Raw genomic sequence first — 19,078 nt, forward strand, 5'->3', positions numbered from 1 at the left:
TTCATTCAGGGTGAAACAGCTAGTATAGTACAAAAAACCAAAACTAAAACCATCATGCCTATCCAAGAAAAGTGCTGAAGGGGGCCGCACAGCACACACTGCCAGTGCCCCAAGTTCAGCCACAACCTCCCCTGTTGCCCCCACCAGTAAAGCAATAGATAACAACCTCGCCGCTAATAATCACACAAGAACCCCCAACAAAGAGAGAATCGTTCGATGACACGTAAATAAACATGCAAATGAAGGCCCAACTAGAGCAGATGCATACGAGACACAAATGCATACAACAAAAGTGAAAATCAACATGGACAAAAACCAATGCAAGCACATCGAGGAAAATTTGTTATTTACACTCCTCCACATAACAGACAACACAGTTAAGGCTACAAAAACAAGCCACAATAATACAACACTAGAAAACCAGACGGCCATTGCAACACTGCACTTGAAGAGATGCAAGCTCATGTAGTAACAAACTAAGATAAACACCAATAACACAGACAAATCTTGATAAAACATCTTTCTGATAAAAGTATCTTCTCTCCTCCAAGCAGTAGCATATGAAAGTTGATGAAGAAAACCACAATTGATGACACTCCTAATAGCACACCGTTTTGACCCTAACATTAGCTAAATATCTCATGCTGGTTGAGCAGGGGACCTAAGGATTTGGGTAATCACAATCATAGTATTAACATTATAAAAGTCATCCACATTTAAATACCAATATATATGATGCAGGACCTGAAAATAATTCGTGTACCGATAGTCCTTCCAACACAATGCTCTGAGACGAAGAAAACTAACCAGTTAAAACCAATTCCAAGACTACTGCAAGACATGAATTAAAACATATTTACTCAAATGCTACAAATGGTACAAAAAATCAGGTGTATAATATTCTGGTTCACCAACACTAATAATCATGACTACAAATGGGTCAACTTCATCACAAGCAGGCCTCTCTTTGCTGCACACGAGCCTTCTCAGCATCAATAATGTGGCAAACTGTAGAAACTGACTTTTCTAATTCCTGGTCAGCATTGACCACTACATAATCAAATTCCTCCATCCGTTTCAGCTCTTCTCTTGCTGTAGCAACCCGGAGCAGTAGTTTATCTTTGGTCTCTGTTTTCCGCTCCATCAGCCTCTTGACGAGGGCAGCTTCACTCTCAGCAACCAGAAATATAAACACAGCACCTGAGCCAAGAATTGAGCGGACAGTTGCAGCACCTTGCACATCTACTCGCAAGACCACATCTAATCCTTGTTTGAGGCACTCCCGGACCTGCCCAAAACAGAGGCTATCTAAGAACATGACAATGCTACCAAAAAGAAAAAGACTCTGATATGACTTACGATAATACCAACCTGCACTTTAGGAATCCCCTTGTAATCTCCATAAACCACTGCATATTCTAGAAGTTCATCCTTTTCTATCATTGTTTCAAACTGCTCTTTTGTGACAAAAAAGTAATCCTTGCCATGGATTTCACCTGGCCTTTTTGGGCGTGTCGTTGCTGTGACAACAAAATGAATGTCTTTCCTAACTTCTTTAAGTCTCTGTAATTCAGGCAAAAATTATATATCAAGTGAAAATCTGTATCTTGCCGAAACGTTCAAAGCCCCATACTTCAAAACTGTGCAAGCAAAACTCTTCCAGTGCTTCAGAATGCTGTGGCATGTCCCATGTGAACCAGGAAAGTGAAGGCACCTTGATCACAGCATCTTTGCCAACACCGCTAGGTCCACTGACAACCATCACCAAAGGCCTTTGTGGGGGTGCTTGGGGCCCAACTCCAAGAGATGAACCTAAAGCTTCCTCTACTTCCTTCAGAACTGGGTCCTGCGTGTTAGCATTTCAGCATTAGCACTTCAATTTTAACTCAGTGAACACAACCGGATCTTCCAACTATCTTGCTTTGCTCCTTTAGCTTATGAAGCATTGCCATGAAGTACCTGATCCATTCATAAAGTAAAACCTTTTGTAATTTGATTCTTTGGATCCACAAAGCATATGCTAAAGGCAGCTTGCATGGTTATAAAAGCAACTTCATGCTAATGTCAAAAACAAAATCTGCTTTTTAAAATCCAAAAGGCAACTTGCATTAAAAATCTTAAATTAAATCTACTTAGGTTGTGCAAGCCTCTTTTTGGGCTTCCTTCAGTGACCCTTATGTTTAAGCATCCATCCATCTTCAGCACTTCCTCAAGTTTCTCTAGAGATTCAGTCTACAGTTGCCTAGTAGCTACCACTCTTATACAAAGAAGCCCATTCTACCTCCAACCAAGATACTCAATTCAATTGACAATGTGAGAATGTTAAAACTGGAGCATAAAAGACAGCTAGAAGATGATTTTCGCAGCCTTTGTTTGCTCAAAACAAAAGGTGAAACCCTTTGTGTCTTTCTCCTCATAATTTCCTTTCTTCTCAATTGCAGCTCCACATCGTACCCATTGACCGAGCTTTTCGTGTCTGCCATGCATAGAGCCCAATGTGGATCGCTGAGATCAGATGGTGCCAAGCTTGGATCTTTCGATCCAATAGTACCATGAGCTCCTGGACTTCCAAATGATGAGCTTTGACCATGTCAATTTCCTTCTTCATAGCCATGGTTGTTTTATAAATATTCTTCTTTATACATTGACTATAAAACTCATGTGCTGCCTTTTGAACTTGACGGTCACTATCATGTGATCGAGGGTTGTTTACCCTTCGAGATCACCAAAACTTATGTACATATGATATCGATTTTGGAATTTAGTAAGCATTTTTATGATCCACATTTAACACACATGCTAAAGCTAAGAAGCCATTACAAAATGATTGTAATGCATGGAATAAAGTCTAGAAGAGAGTTGAGGAGCAAGACCCCATCTGAATCAAGTGCAAGCAAGTCAAGGAGGTAAAGTGTAAGAACTCGAGCTTTTAGCTACCTCTAATTAAGCTACACATTAATCACATAAAAGTGGCTAAACTATTCATCTAAGAGACTAGTTCCTAAATGCACAACTCACAAAAATACAAGAGAACCCAAAAGAAGGAAATGATTCTCAAATCTAACATAACAGCAGTAATAGGAAGATTCCAGTCCACAATTCTTAAATCCCTCACTCACTCATGCACCTTCATAGGCTCACAATCTCACCATGAACTGTCAGATGTTAGTGCAACAATGGAAGCGTAGAAGACTGTAAGAAAAGAGAAACTAAAGAACACTAGAAAGAAGAAGAAAAAGATATGCTCAGGAAATGGAATCCATATACCAAGTCATGAAACTATCATGTACGATAGTGAGTCACCAGCTATGTGAGCACTAGTACTGGCTCTCTCTCTCCAATAGGACTTGCTTGTCTGCAAAGGCCAACAAAATAATGAATGAAATAATCAATCAGCCAGTTGGGGAGCTCAGAAAACAAGGACCAAAAAGAAATGCACAAATAATAATGTGCACAACCCATACTGCATGCACAGACTCACTCATGAGCTAATTAATTTACTAACATACACTCTCTGATCATGAGTGATCTGGTACAATACAAGGATAGAATGATAAGGACTCATCATATTACAGCAATGACACTTAGATAGGACCACGGATACCCAAGTAGTGGGTGTGCAAGCCACCACCAACGTGCCTTGGAAAGAACTTGATGTTGATGTCAATCATACGAGCTCCTATAAAGAGAAGAATTATAGCAACTCTCTATGTCTATCATGTTGAGCTAAAATATGCATTACTTGCTGATTAGCCTCTTAAACAGCCCCAAAACACACTAAAAATGCTCTTTTAGAGTAAAACCCTAAAACGGAGAGCAGTTCGAGAGAGTTCAGTGGAAACCCTAAAACGGGAAGCGGTTCGAGAAAGTTTAGTGAAAACCCTAATTTTTGGGGCACCCTTCCACATCTATAAATAGACAGGCTGCTCCCATTCAGCAATTATCCTTGTTTTACAGGTTACACCATCCCACAAACCCCCTGCTGTTGTTGGTGCCCAGTTTCCAGCCTGCAACCCGCCTCCATCTGCTGTCCAGCCATCATTGACTGCAGCCACATCATCTTTAGCATGTCCATTGCTGTAGGTGACAGCTCTCAGCTGCTGGTGATTGCTCCAAACCGTCCCAGGCTGCTGTTCAGCCTGCTGTCCATCATCTCCAGGGTCAGCCAGTCTGCGTTTTCAGCATTGCAGGCCCTGGCACTCTCAGACATCGTTTCAGCCTACTGTTTACAGCAGACTGTGCAAAGTTTCCAACCACCGATCGGTGGTACACTGCTGCGTTTATCAATTTCCAGCCTCCAGACTGCTGCGTTTTGGTGACTAGCCTGCTGCCATTCACTATTCAGCACTCCTACACTCCGACTGGTGATCACAGACTTGGGATCCATCTTCGGTGGACGTCACACTCCAACATTGCTTTGCCCTTGAGCACACTGTACACTCTTACATTCATTTACAGCATTCATTCACTTCAGAGTTGTGTTCTCTCTCTCCCTTCTTCTGTTTGTGTTTGAGTTTTTGTGTTTGAGTTTTGAGTTTTGCATTTAGGGTTTGAGTTTTGAGTTTTGCGTTTAGGGTTTGAGTTTTGCCCTTTGTGTCTGTGTCTGTGTCTTTGTGTTTCTATCGTGGTCGTACACTCTGTGTGTCCTCAGAGCAAACCCTAGCAGTCTTCTTAACATGGTATCAGAGCCAGTGCTCTTGTAGAGAGTATCCTGCAAATATTGTTGAGAGCTAGTCTTTGTGCAAGGCACACAATACAACTCGTAACCGAATCACAATGTCCCAAACACCTTCTTCTCCAGTTCCTATGATGTCTTATCAGGCTTCTCCATCATTGGAGGCCTTGAGATGGCATTATGGACTCAGTGAGGAGGACGACACTCCACCTTCACCAGATTTCACTAACATGACAGAGGAGGACTTTGAGGAGTACTATCGCAATAAGTACGGTGATGTTTACACCCCTCCTACCAGTTTTGCTACCACATTCGAACCGGTTGATGAGGCTGGCCACCTCTCCGATCATGGAGGACATACGGCATTCGGAACGTCTAGCGATCCATCTTCATCATCTCCGCCAGGTCCAATGTCAGGTTTATACAATTCTTTTGTGTTGCATGAATCAAAACCCTCGCATGTTTCTTCTTTTGAGGTACAGGATCCAAATGGCTTTGCATATGTGAACTTCAATAGAGGGGGCTCACGAAGCAGACGAAATTCAAGTACATCTACAGCTTCTGTTTCATTTTAGTATATTACACACACTTCTCACTTCCCTCCCATCCCACCCTCTTCTATATCACACCTTGATCATCTCTCATCATCTTTCCAAAATCTTGGATTATACTCCACATCTGCATCACACACCCTAGGGGTTGGATCTACCATCTTCGCTCCTAGCACCTTTTCCTTCTCCACCCCATTCTCTATCTCTTTGCACCATGGTACTTCGTTAGGGGGAATGCCACCCTTTAACACAGTGCCTCTCACCTTTCAGCAAATAAGCATATCCATAACTCCTAGGTCGACTATAATGGGCATCCCCGTCACTATCCCCAGCTTCACATCTCCCATGACCACTCATACACAGGGGTTTCCATCCTTAGCTTATGGTGCATCTTCACACTCTCCTTGGGTTACACCTACGCAAGGATTCCTATCTTTTGCTCCCCGTGTTCCCATCCCACCTCCTTGGGTTCCTCATGTGGCTACCATGCCCATGCCTAGTCAACCCATCCCTACCTATGGATCCACCTTGCACACTATCCGCATCCCTAGTGGGCACTCTGGGGCCCATTCCCAAGTGTACTCCACTCCCCCATCCTAGCCTCACTACACTTTTTTACACTATCCATCTCCGAGCACTACCACTCCTATTGCAATGGCCAAGAATGCCTTCACGGATAAGACACGTTTTAACGGGTCAAATTTCACTACTTGGTCGAATTTCATGCAACAAGTGCTTGAGTCTCAAGGTCTTTGGAACCTCGCCATTGGTCTAGAGCCTATGTCGGACCCTCGACTAACTCACCCTGACTACATCCGTCAATGGAGAGTCCGCAATGCTACAGCCAATATTAAGCTAATGTAAGGATTGCTTCTTGAGTTTCACTCTCAGTTGCAGCACTTCCTGCTCGCGTCAGAGCATTGGAGTCATCTTCTCGACCACTATGCGGCTTGTGATCATACTCGGCGCATCAATCTCGACTTTGAGCTTCAAGAGTTCTCTCTTAAGGAAGGGGATGATCTCAAAGTCAAGATGGCTGACTATAGGCAGTTACATACCGAGTTCGCCACTATTGGCTCTCCAAAGTCAAATGACGATCAAGTTACATTCTTCTTGAATAAGTTGCCCGCAAAATACTTCAATTTCATTCAACACATCATCTCCCAACCTCGATTGCCAACCTTCTACGAGTTTGAGTGCCAGTTCTTGCATTACGCAAGGCTGCATGATCAAGTCCACAAGAAATCCTCATCACAGCCTTATTCAGAGCAGAGGGGGTTGGTTGCTTCTTCTTCGGGAGAAAAAACCACTAGTGGCAAGAACTCGCTAGATGCGAAGACAAGCCAATCAAAGGGTGACTCCTCTTCCTCCGATGGAACCAAAGAATCAAGACCTATTTGGCAGCAACTCCCTAAGAAAAACCAGTTTTGCACACATTGCCAAAGAGTAGGCCATGTGGACGAGGAGTGTCGCTCTAAGGCCAAAGGTCTTCCACCTAAAAAACCTCAGCAGACCGCTGCGACTTCACAGTCCAGTGGGGCTACGCCTTCTGCTGCTGCCCCATTTGCTCCTCCAGCCCCCACAGCGACTGCTGGACATGTGGCACCCGGACAACCTCAGCGGCCATCCTTCTCTACTCCTGAAGGATTGGTTGATTGGTCTACAGGTTCCGATCCCGTTGCACTTCATGCATCTATCTCACCTTCCTCCCCACCTCGTCAGGCATTCCCTTGGCAGAGCCCTGCTACTGGACGTACGCGATGGTGGCCACCTTCTTAGACTAGTATGTCTCTAGGTCCTTTCGGATACCCTAGGTCAGTCTAGCATTCATTTTTCGCACTCTTAGAGTCGGGCCCATAGGATTTTTATCTCTACATTTTAAGTCTTCCGCTGTATTTACTCACACACACATACATATTTGCATCTTTGCACTTGTTCCTTTAGTTAGCTTTTCATTTTTGTTTTGTTTTGTTTTTTAAGCATCTCACTACTGACCTCTGTGATTGCAGACTTTGATCTCCTTTGTTGGTTTTGTTTTCAGTGTAGGGCTAACATGCAAGTTTGCCCAGTCCTACCTGGACTGGAGGCTTGGGATGTGCGTCGTTCCTTCATGGTTTCACCATCCTTGGAGTTTTGCTCTTCTACCAGCATGGAGGCTTCCCCTCCCGAGGTGGATCATGCAGCATCTCTCTTGATGCTATCATAGCGGTGACTTCTACCTAGCTCTTCCAGTTGAGATGCTTCCTCCTCCTCTTCATTCCTTATGGTTATCGACACCACACGAAGACCGACATCAGGCTCCTCCTCCTTCTTCAGCATCTACATCAAGGTTGAGAGGGGGTTCCTACCCTTCTTGGTATTCTACAGGCTTCAGCACTCGGCTTCTCCTTCCTGTTGTACCTTACCCTTTGCATTGCATGATTTCATCATCTTTGTACTAGGGCGCTTCGTCAAGTGAAAAATTTCCCCATGAAGAACACTGTCCAAGTGGCACCTGCTGCATGAGCATTCTTCAGCATGTAGCATACTTTGCATCTCATTGTGCAGAGCACCACTTGAGCAAATCTTAAGCTGTTTCCACCAGCGGCTGCTGTTACCACACCACCATTCTTCTTCATCACATGGATACCTCATCACCTACTTTTCCTCATCATCAACACCCTGAGTGGATGGGTTAGCTTGTACTGTTTTGTGATGTGTTGGGTGTACCCTCCCTACTCTCGTCTTCTGGGTCACTATTCTTCAATCGGCCACATTCCATAAAATTTACCACAGTTATTCAAAAAAAAAAAAAAACACACAAAAAAGTTCCATGTAGTTCCATCCGCCTTTGTAGGGCTTGGTAGGCCACTGGGCAGTCGACGTGCACCCTTTGTCCAATGCCCTGTTCTCTCTAGGGTGACTACTTGGATTCCCTTGGTAAGATAACCATCGCCTCTGTAGTCTTGGTAGGCCACTGGGCAACCGACGTGTACCCTTTGTCCGATGCCTTGGCTGCTTTGGGGTGGGACGCCTAGGGGTACATCAACATCACAATGGCTGGACTAACCTTTTGGCTTAGTCTTGGGGCTGAGAGGGGGTGTTGAGCCAAAATATGCATTACTTGCTGATTAGCCTCTTAAACAACCCCAAAACACACTAAAAATGCTCTTTTAGAGTGAAACCCTAAAACGGGGAGCAGTTCAAGAGAAGTCAGTGAAAACCCTAAAACGGGAGCGGTTTGAGAAAGTTTAGTGGAAACCCTAATTTTTGGGGCGCCCTTCCACATCTATAAATAGATAGGCTACCCCCATTCAGCAATTATCCTTGTTTTGTAGGTTACACAAGCCCACACACTCTCTGCTGCTGTTGGCGCCCAGTTTCCAGCCTGCAGCCCGCCTCCATCTACTGTCCAGCCATCATCGACTGCAGCCACATCATCTTCAGCATGTCCATTGCTGTAGGCGACAGCTCTCAGCTGCTGGCGACTGCTCCAAACTGTCCCAGACTGCTGTTCAGCCTGCTATCCATCATCTCCAGGGTCAGCCAACCTACATTTTCAGCATTGCAGGCCCTGACACTCTCAGACACTGTTTCAGCCTGCTGTTTACAACAGACTGTGCACAGTTTCCAGCCCCCGATCGGTGGTACACTGCTGCGTTTATCAGTTTTCAGCCTCCAGACTGCTGCGTTTTGGTGACCAGCCTGCTGCCATTCACTATTCAGCACTCCGACACTCCAACTGGTGGTCACAGACTTGGGATCCGTCTTCGGTGGATGTCACACTCCGACATTGCTCTGCCCTTGAGCACACTGTACACTCTTACATTCATTTACAGCATTCATTCACTTCAAAGTTATGTTCTCTCTCTCCCTTCTTCTGTCTGTGTTTGAGTTTTTGTGTTTGAGTTTTGAGTTTTGCGTTTAGGGTTTGCGTTTTGCCCTCTGTGTCTGTGTCTATGTCTTTGTGTTTCCGTCATGGTCATACACTCTGTGTGTCCTCACTGCAAACCCTAGCAGTCTTCTTAACATATCAAACAATGCCTCATAGTAGCATACACTTGGTTGGCCCCAAAAATAGTGTCCCTTGTGGTATCTCTTTAACTTGTATTGCTAGAGGTTGAAGTACATTGAGATCCAACCTGATCTCCTTCAATCTTCAATACATCTTGCTGTCCATAGCAACCGATAAGTCTTCAAACCAATTTGCCCCTTGGTTTGCTCGTGGATTGGCCTTCAATTTGCTCGCGATGCCTCTAAGCATACATAACCATGGATACCCTGCCAGACCATCAAAGTGTCCCCTCATGTCAATTCGAACTAGGAGCCAATCTTAGTCTTTGTCAAAAAACAGCCCATCATAAACTTGGATGTCAATCCTATCTCTAGGATTTCAGAACCTACCAAACTTCAGTCGATTCGTTAGGGAATAGCCCTCTCTTGATCCTGTGCATTTGTATACCTATATAGATAAGGTGTATCTGCCCCACCTCACCACCCTCTCATACCCACTCTTTGGCACTAAAGAGTCGCGAGGGATGACCACATCACCAATACTGCAAAGTAGTAGGAGTAGTAGCCAAGCCCTTCTCTCGGTTTGAAGAAGAGAACCCCTTCCATGCCTAGGCCTTCGCCTTGGCAGGAGAATCCAAGTGAAAGTCAAAGAAGGATGAGAATGGCATTCATTGAAGAAGTCTATATTCTGTTGCTTCTTCTTCTTCTTCTTCATCAAAGCCACCAACTCCTTGCAATCCTTGCATAGGCATCCCTTCTTACCACAGTGATAACATTGAACCTTCCACTTCTTCCTATCACCCTTTTCTGAAGTTGCAAATGTCTCATCTTGGCCACCATGTCGAGATGGAAGCCTCCCCTATAACCTCGAAGATGCCTTGTGCTCAAGCAACATTGAGGACATGAGTGAAGCTCATGGGCTGTGAAGAAGCATTAGCTACTCCATTAAACTCTGAAGGAAGCTTATAGAGCTTTTCATAACAGCACTCCATGTGAGGTTGTCAAAGCTATGAAGTTTATCATCATGAGTTGAGCAACAAGGAGCATCTTATATTTTAATCACGTCTACACTTGCACAAGAGTGTCAATGATCTGCACATAGGACACTTGGGCACTTTTTACTCTTCGTAAGTGAGGTTTTTCCCCCCAGTCACATTATTCCTCATATGTGTATTTATGTTACACATTTTGGTCACTTAGCGCATATTACGCACATCTATGTGTGAACGCACTTTAAGTCACTTAACAACCCTAAAGTCTAAGGGTTGTATTGTACAAATCTCATCTTTCAATCAATCAAGTGTCGAGCAGTGACCACACTCTCTCTCACTACTATCGTGTACACTCACTTTGAAGCTGAACTGCTGCTGTCCATCACCAACAAGTGGTATCAGAGCCACCTCGGCCACCCTACAGCCACCTCGGCCACTGTGCCAAATCTGCCCGCGGACACCACCCTACAGCTAGTTGCCGACCTATGCCAGGCACCGCCGGCACAATCAATTGCCGCCCTATGCTTGGCACCGCTAGCAATTCTGCCTTCCAACTCCACCCGCCTTGTTTGCTACAGCTCCACCGGCTCCGTTCCCCCAGTTTACTACAGCTTCTCCAACTCTGCCTTGCCATGTCAACATCCTTTCGGCTCGTCTTCAACTACCACATGTATATTTTATTATTCTATTCAGAATATCAGAGCCAAAGCAAAGGGCTTTTGCAAGGATAGGTCAAATTCTGCTTCAGCAAGTATTTCAATGCACAAATTGCAGAAATTTGCAAGCATTTGAGTTAGCAAATTTGGGGCTTTTGTATTTCTGGCAAACATTGGCATGTGTATTGAGGTTTCAGTCTAAAATTGACTAAAATCTTACACATTGGATAGTCAAATTTTGGGGCTTTTGTGTTTTTAGTGCTGCCGAGCACTGTGATTGCATTGGGCTTGGTGTTGCTTGCTGTAAATCTGAAAATTTTCAGCACATTGAGGCAATAGTGGTCAAGTGTGACACGATTTAGTTGATTACAGCTTGGCATTTGTTGTAATTTCTGGAAATTTGAGGATTTCCAAGTCAGCCAACTTTTGTTATTGCTCTTGTGCATTTGAAAGAGTGACATTTACCATGGAAAATCAAGGACAAAGTAATGTCTTCACTTCTGTATCAAAGAGGATAGATTGGATGGCAACAACTATTCTCTGTGGTCCTTCATGATAAAGAATGTGCTTGTTGCAAAAAATCTTTGGGATTATGTCAATGGGGAAGAAGTACATATTGGTAATTTGGCTCCTGCAACTCCTCCACAAGGAGTGTGGTCAAAGGCAAGCTGCCGTTCAACCACCACCCCAAAGAAAAGCTACATAGAAGGTTTGGGACACTAGGGATGCCCAAGCATTGTCACTTATTGCATTGGCTGTTCAACGGTCAATAATCCCGTTTATCAATTCTGTTGCTACTTCACGAGTAGCATGGCTTACACTTGAGCATATGTTTGCTAGAAAAAATGATACTCGCATTTTTTTTTATAAAAAGGAGCTTGAAAATGTGAAGATGGAAGAAGTTGATGATATGCAAGATCACCTTAATAAAATTCAAGACTTGGGCAAGCGGTTGATGAATGTAGATGAGTATTATTCTAATGCTCACATGATTTCTACGACTTTGAACTCTTCACCACCTTCTTATTTGACCTTTCATACGGCATTGAATCTTACAATACAGATTTCTATGCAGCCACTTACTTTTCTTCAGTTGGTTAGCTTACTACTACAAGAAGAGCAAACAAGGAAGAATTATGGGATGGATGTTGTAGCTTCTGAACACGCTTTTATGGCAAGACAGAAGGGGAAGGGCAATCAGTCCAAGAATGCTCCGCAAAGTTCTGGAAGTACTAGAACTTCACAGAACAACAAGAAGCAGGGGGGTACACAAGCCAAGAAGAGCAAGTGCCATTATTGTAAAAAGCCAAGTCATTATATCACAAAATGCAAAAAACGCATTGCCAAGGAGAAAAAGGAGTCTGGGATGGCAATTTCAAATGCACCTTCTATTGTTGCTGCTATGGAGACTGCAACGTTTATCATTGACCATGACCACTGTTTTTATACTTGCAGTTATGACTCTTCTTGGGCAGATAGAGCATTCAACTCTATAGAGGATGCTAGTACTTGGTTCTTTAATGATGGTGCTTCTAAGCACATTATATCCCGCAGGGTTTTGTTTAATTTTGTTGTTGGAGCTTCTACTGGCAAATCAGTGCAATGTGCCAACAATGCATGTTATCTTGTTAGAGGTGTTGGAGAGTGTTTTGAAAGCCATTGATGGCTCTACTCTTTGTTTGCAAGATGCTTTATATGTGCTAGGGATAAAGAAGAATTTGCTGTCTATCTTATCTTTAGCAAAATGTGGAATGCAAGTCACTTTTGATGATAATAAATGCATGGTCAGGGATAAGGAATTCTTGACTTTGATAGTTACTAGCACATTATATCATGGACTTTATGAGTTAGATACTCACTTGGTTGATCAATCGATTTATTTGGCATCTACTATTACTCATGCTATGCCATAGGCTGAGTTATGGCATGCTCGTATAGGGCATGTGAATTATGACGTACGCAAATGTTGACAGGCTTATTTCTCTTTGGAGAGACCTCCTAAGCACATTTGTAAGGGATGCATTTTGGGAAAAATGCATTGGTTTTCTTTTCCTCGTGATGTTGCCTTTAAAGCTACGGCCAGGTTGCAAATTATGCATTCAAATGTATGTAGACCCATGCAGGTAAAGTCATTGGGTGGATATTATTATTTCCTCACCTTCATTGATGACTTTACAGGTTTTTGTTGGGTTTATTCATCGGTTAAAATGTCAAAAGTGTATGATGCAAGTCACTTTTGATGATGATAAATGCATGGTCAGGGATAAGGAATTCTTGACTTTGATATTTGCTGGCACATTATGTCATGGACTTTATGAGTTAGATGCTCATTTAGTCAATCAGTTGATTTATTTGGCATCTACTTCTCTTGCTATGTCACAGGCAGAGTTATGGCATGCTCGTAAGGGGCATGTGAATTATGGTAGTTTGATGCTTATGCAACGTACGCAGATGTTGGAAGTCTTATCTCTCCTGGAGAGACCTATTGAGCACATTTGTAAGGAATGCATATTGGAAAAAATGCATCGGTTTTCTTTGCCTCGTGATATTGCCTTTAAAGTTGCGGCCAGGTTGCAGATTATGCATTCAGATGTATGTGGACCCATGAAACCAGCCTTCCTTCCATGGATGGGTAGTAAATCCCTGATTATAACAGCAGCAAATAGTTAATGCAAATCTGAAAATACAAATTTACCTACTGATCTTGGACAATGCACACCCGATTGGCCCCAAAATTGGTGCCCCTTTCGGTATTTCTTTAGCTTTATTGAAGAATAAGTTGATTTACAATGGGATTCTCCCAATCCCTTTCGGTATTCCAACTCCCCTTGCTATGATGAATCACCAGCAAGTCTTTAATCCGATTTCCCCCTTGATTCGGGAAATCAATTGGCCTTCACCCGCTTTGATGGAGATGGAAAATGCCCCAAATTCAATTATTTGCTGGTCCCTCCACTTGAATAGGCTAAAAACAGCTTTAGCCCTGTTGAATCCAAGTCTTGGAGCTTCTAATTTCTGGCACGCTTCCCGAGGCTACTGCTAAACCCTAATTCCTGCTCTACAGATTAGGGTTTACAGCAGATATATCCAAAATTCCTCAACCTCCAAGGGTCGAAATGTTAAGATCTTTGGAGCAAGGCTGAGAAATGGCTGGGAGATGAGAGGAAAAGTTGTATAGAGAGGAAATTCAGAGTTTTGTCGTGAAGAATGACTGAAAATTGGTCAAATACAGCTGCTGCCCTGCCATAACAACATGTGGATGCAAAGAACTTAAGAAAATCAATCATTTACTCCTGCTTCCCTATCTCAACAGCCTGTAGATGTTGTCACCTGCTGTTTACTCCTGTTGCCCTATCTCAACAGGCTGGGAGATGAGAGGGAAAGCTATATAGAGAGGAAATTCAGAGTTTTATCGCGAAGAATGACTGAAAATCGGTCAAATACAGCTGCTGCCCTGCCACAATAGCATGTAGATGCAAAGAATTGAAGAAAATAGTCATTTACTCCTACTGCCCTATCTCAATAGCCTGTAGATGTTGTCACCTGCTGTTGATTGGTCTTCTTCTGCCCCTAGCTACCTCAAAGGGTCCTCCAATGGCTACAAATCAGACCAGCAACCTATCATAAAAATGCTTCTCTCCAACCTCTAAAGACGTTTTTCAATCTTGCATGGGCATTTTTGACAAGTGGCAACCTTCCCAAATGGTTTTTCCAGCATTTTTCATAATTAAATATTAATTTTTAGCCTTTAAATACTAAAAATTAATCTAATAATTATTTCAATGCCCTGAAAAATCATCTGACTGGCCAATAATTAAATTGGCTAGGCAACTTCCATTCCCGAGTGTCTCTGTGCCATCTTTGGCCATCAATTTGGCGTTAGATACTATTAAACGCCACTTCTCCAGTATCACCAACTGACAGTTATGGTCAAATGAATGACCTAGACCAACAACAACTGACACTAGATACTACCAAGTACCTGTGCGGCATAACTTATAGCAACCTTTGCCTTTGACATCCCGTGATTTCTTCGGGTCCTGAGCTCGTAAATTTACTTTAATCCCAATTGCACCTCACATGTGTAACATTTACTTAATCATGTGATTAAAAATTAATCCACTTGTTAAGTGAGGTTTCAAAAATACATGTCCTCATGACAACCCATGCAGACAAAGTCATTGGGTAAATATTATTATTTCGTCACCTTCATTAATGACTTTACAAGTTTTTGTTGGGTTTATTCATTAGTTAAAATATCAAAAGTGTATGATGCATTTTGGCTTTTACTGCACTTGTGAAAAATCAATTTGGCTATCAGATTAAGACTCTCCATTCGGACCAAGGGAGGGATTATATGTATTTTTTACTTAATAATTATTTGAAGCAAAAATACATTGCACATCAATATAAACTATATATACTCCACAGCAAAATAGGGTTGCAAAAAGGAAGAATGGGTTACTCAAGGACACTCAAGATCCATCTCCAGTGAATGCCACACTCTTAACTACATTCATTGCTTTGCCTTTGGGCATTCTGTACACTCTTTCCTTCATTTACAACATTGATTCATTCACTTCAAAGTTCTCTTCTTTCTTTGTTTGTGTTTGTGTTTTCGCATTGCGTTTACGGTTCTATGTGATTGTCTGAGTTATTGTGTTTTAGTCATGTTCGTACAGTTTGTTTTTTCTCAATGCAAACCCTAGCTTATCTTCACATGGTATCAAGCTAGTGCTCTTGTAAAGAGAATATTGTGGCTATTGTGGAGAGCTTGGTTTTGTGCGAGATACACAAACGATGTGTAACCAATTCACAATGTCTTAGACTCCTTCTTGGGATCATGCTATGTCTTACAAGACTTCTTTGTCATTGGAGACCCTGAGAAGGCATTATGGACTAGATAAGGAAGACAATGCTCCGCCTTCACCTTCTTCTTCTTGGCCAAATACACGATTCATGATAGACGAGTTCCAAGAATACTTGTGCATCAAATATGATTGTAGCTACCACTCTCCAACTCTTGGAAGTCTTGCTCCTAATTCATCTAGATTGGTTGATGCAATTGGCCACCTCTATGATCAGGAAGAACATATAGCATTTGGGATGAGTGGCAATCCATCTTCTTCGTCACAACCAAGCCCAATGTCAAGTTCATCTAACACTTTGTTGGGATTAAAGACGCCTCCGTCTAGCCGCCCGTGTATTACTATACTGACAATACCCGCGCTTGCATACTACAGGCGGCGAGCGCTCGTCACCATCACTTTATTCTTTATTCTTTTAGTGACAGGTGAAAAAAGGGAAGGCCGGTCACACATTGTGATTGTTGGAGTTTCCACATTATGAATCTCTCTCTCTTACTCTTGCTCTCCTACCATAGCTCTCTCGTGCAAGCTTCAATCCTTCTCACCTTTCAACTAGTATCAGAGCATGGTTGCTTGAGCATTCGAGCTTGGTCCGTGACTCCTTCAGCATTCATTCGAATCCCTACACCATTGGTTCTCACTCTTAGCAACCATATTATAGGGACCGGTTAGGCACGGAGATCGAGGTAGACAGTCGTTACGCGCAGTAAGAGACAGAGAGAGTGAGAGAGAGCAGAGTAGAGAGTGAGCACGTTTTTAGGTACAATGACGAGTGTATACCTTTAGGTTTTTAGATAGATATATATATGTAAGTACAAGTGCTAAGGGTGTGTTCACACCCGAGCATATTTAAAAGGCACAAGCCATATTTATCCTAGAAACAAGATCCATTAATACTCCATACCACCAAAAAAGCATATAAGGAGATTCTCACAAGGTATGAGATGTCTTAGGGAGATCAAGAAGGAAATGAAAGCTTTTGATAATGCAATTCTAAATCTACCATTTGAGAGGGTAATCAAGGAGATCTGTGACATGCATAGCTTCAATGTTTACAAGTGGACAAGGAGTACCCTTGCTTGCATCCTAGAGACTACAAAGGATTTCTTAATGGAATTTTTTCAAAATACATACATGTGTGCTACCATGCACATAGGATGACACTTATATCCTACAAAGATTGAGATATAGATTCTCCAAGGTTTTAGAGCTAGTTTCTCTTACATTTGAGAAGACATTTTATTTCCAACAACCTTCCACCTAAAGGCAATGTGCCTTAAGAGGAGAAAAGAATCAGCTGAGTCTAGGTATGTACAAAGCTGAAATACATATATCTATTCAACTCCCATCATTTGTCGGCAATGAGCAAACCGCTTTGCTGGAAGACCCTTCATGAGAAGGTTTGTAGGGTTATCATCTATATGCACTTTGACAAGCTCAATGCTTTTGTTGTCAAGTACATCTCCAATGAAGTGGTACTTCACCTGTATGTGCTTTGTCTTTGCATGAAAGACAAGATTCCGTGCTAGCATGATAGCACTCTGACTATCACAATGGAGAACAGGTAACTCTGTGATGCCAAGCTCTCCCACCAAACATGAAAGCCATAAAGCCTCCTTGCATGCCTCAGTGATAGCCATATACTCTACCTCTGTAGTAGACAATGCAACACACTTTTGTAGCCTTGAGATCCAAGAGACTGCTTCTCCTATGAAAGTAAACACATACCCAGAAGTGGACTTCCTGTAGTCCGCATGACTAGCATAGTTTGCATCCGTAAAGCCAACAACAGATACCTTCTGCTTTCCAAAGCAGATGCACAACTCCTTTGTGCCTTTGAGGTATCTCATAATACCTTTCACTGCATCCCAATGCTTCTTGCCAGGGGTTGTCATGTATCTGCTAACCACTCTCACTGCAAAGGCAATATTAGGACGTGTAGCAACCATAGCATACATCAAACTGCCAACAGCTGAAGCATATGGTATCTTGGCCATTTAAGCCTTCTCATCATTAGATGTAGGACTGTCCTCTGCACTAAGTTTCACATATGGAGGCAATGGAACCCCAATTGTTTCCCCCCTCCCCTCTCCATATTGAAATGCTGCAAAACTCTAGAGATATACTCCTACTGAGATAGATAGAGTAAGCCTTTCGATCTATCTTTGAGTATTCGCATGCCAAGAATGTGATTTGCATCACCAAGATCCTTCATGTCAAAGTTGCCATGAAGACTTTGCTTCAATGAATCCAAGGCATGAGTATCCCTGCCAGCAATCAGCATGTCATCAACATACAAAACCAAGATAATCAGGCTCCCATCTATTGCCTTCTTGGTGTATAAGCAGTGATCCACTTGACTTCTATGAAAGCCTTGGGACTGCATGAATGTATCAAACTTATGATACCATTCTCTTGGTGCTTGTTTCAACCTATACAAACTCCTTTTGAGTTTACATACCATCTTTTCTTTCCCTTGTTCAACAAACCCTTCAGGCTGCTGCATATGTATGTCCTCATGCAGATCACCACGTAAAAATGCAGTCTTTACATCCATTTGTATAAGCCCTATATCCTTAATTGCAACCAAGCCCAAAATGGTTCTCAATGTAGTCATCTTGACTACAGGAGAGAAAATCTCATCAAAGTCAATTCCATGCTCCTGCTTGTACCCCTTTGCAACCAATCTTGCTTTGTACTTTGGTGAGGAACCAGAAGTGACCATCTTGTAGACCCATTTGCATCGAAGGGTTTTCTGCCCTTTAGGCAACTGCACCAAGTCCCAAGTGCCATTGTTTTCAAGAGATTCTATCTCTGACAGCATAGCTTTATACCATTTCTTGCTGTCCTGTCTGTCCATTGCTTCCTTGAAGCAAGACGGTTCACCACAATTTGTCAACATGACATAATAATTATTTGCACCAAGAACAAACCTGTCAGGTTGTCTAGTAGCCCTAGACAATCTCCTAACCCAATGGTCATTGTTTACTGGCTGTTCTTGCAAATTTCCATTTTCAGCATGCTATCCTGGCAATTCAGCCTACAAATCAGTATTGACAGCTTGTTGTCCCGGTTGTTTCTGCACATGTAATGGCTCATTTTCATGGGCAATAGTTGGCTGATCATTTCCAACATCATTTCCTACATTTACAGATTCATTTACATCAGGTATTTGCTGCTGTACAGCATGCACATTTTGCTGTCCAAAATGTATTTCTTCCAAGAATACAACCCTACGGACCTCCTCAGTATTTTCGGGCTGTTTGTGCATGCGATCTTCCGGAAGATAACATCATTACTGCGTACTACGTTCCTTTTCTCGAGATCCCACAATCTATACCCC

The 19,078-nt window shown here is 42.7% G+C and overlaps 1 protein-coding gene across 2 annotated transcripts in view; it reads right to left on the minus strand.

Annotated features, from left to right (window-relative positions):
* Positions 1-841: 841 nt before the first annotated feature.
* LOC148039929 (P-loop containing nucleoside triphosphate hydrolases superfamily protein) overlaps positions 842-19,078 on the minus strand; it is a 33,159-nt gene continuing 14,922 nt past the window's right edge. For both annotated transcript variants that reach the window (XM_087695312.1, XM_087695310.1), the window contains 3 exons: positions 1,715-1,846; positions 1,372-1,563; positions 842-1,288 (listed from right to left, as the gene is read on the minus strand). In XM_087695312.1, coding sequence (XP_087551438.1) covers positions 950-1,288; positions 1,372-1,563; positions 1,715-1,846 — 663 coding nt within the window. In that variant the 3' untranslated portion in view covers positions 842-949. The remainder of the gene's footprint in view (positions 1,289-1,371; positions 1,564-1,714; positions 1,847-19,078) is intronic.

Source organism: Lygodium microphyllum, chromosome 2 (assembly GCF_053477565.2).
Source record: "Lygodium microphyllum isolate KBCC chromosome 2, Lygodium_microphyllum_v1.1.10, whole genome shotgun sequence".
NCBI classification, from domain to species: domain Eukaryota; kingdom Viridiplantae; phylum Streptophyta; class Polypodiopsida; order Schizaeales; family Lygodiaceae; genus Lygodium; species Lygodium microphyllum.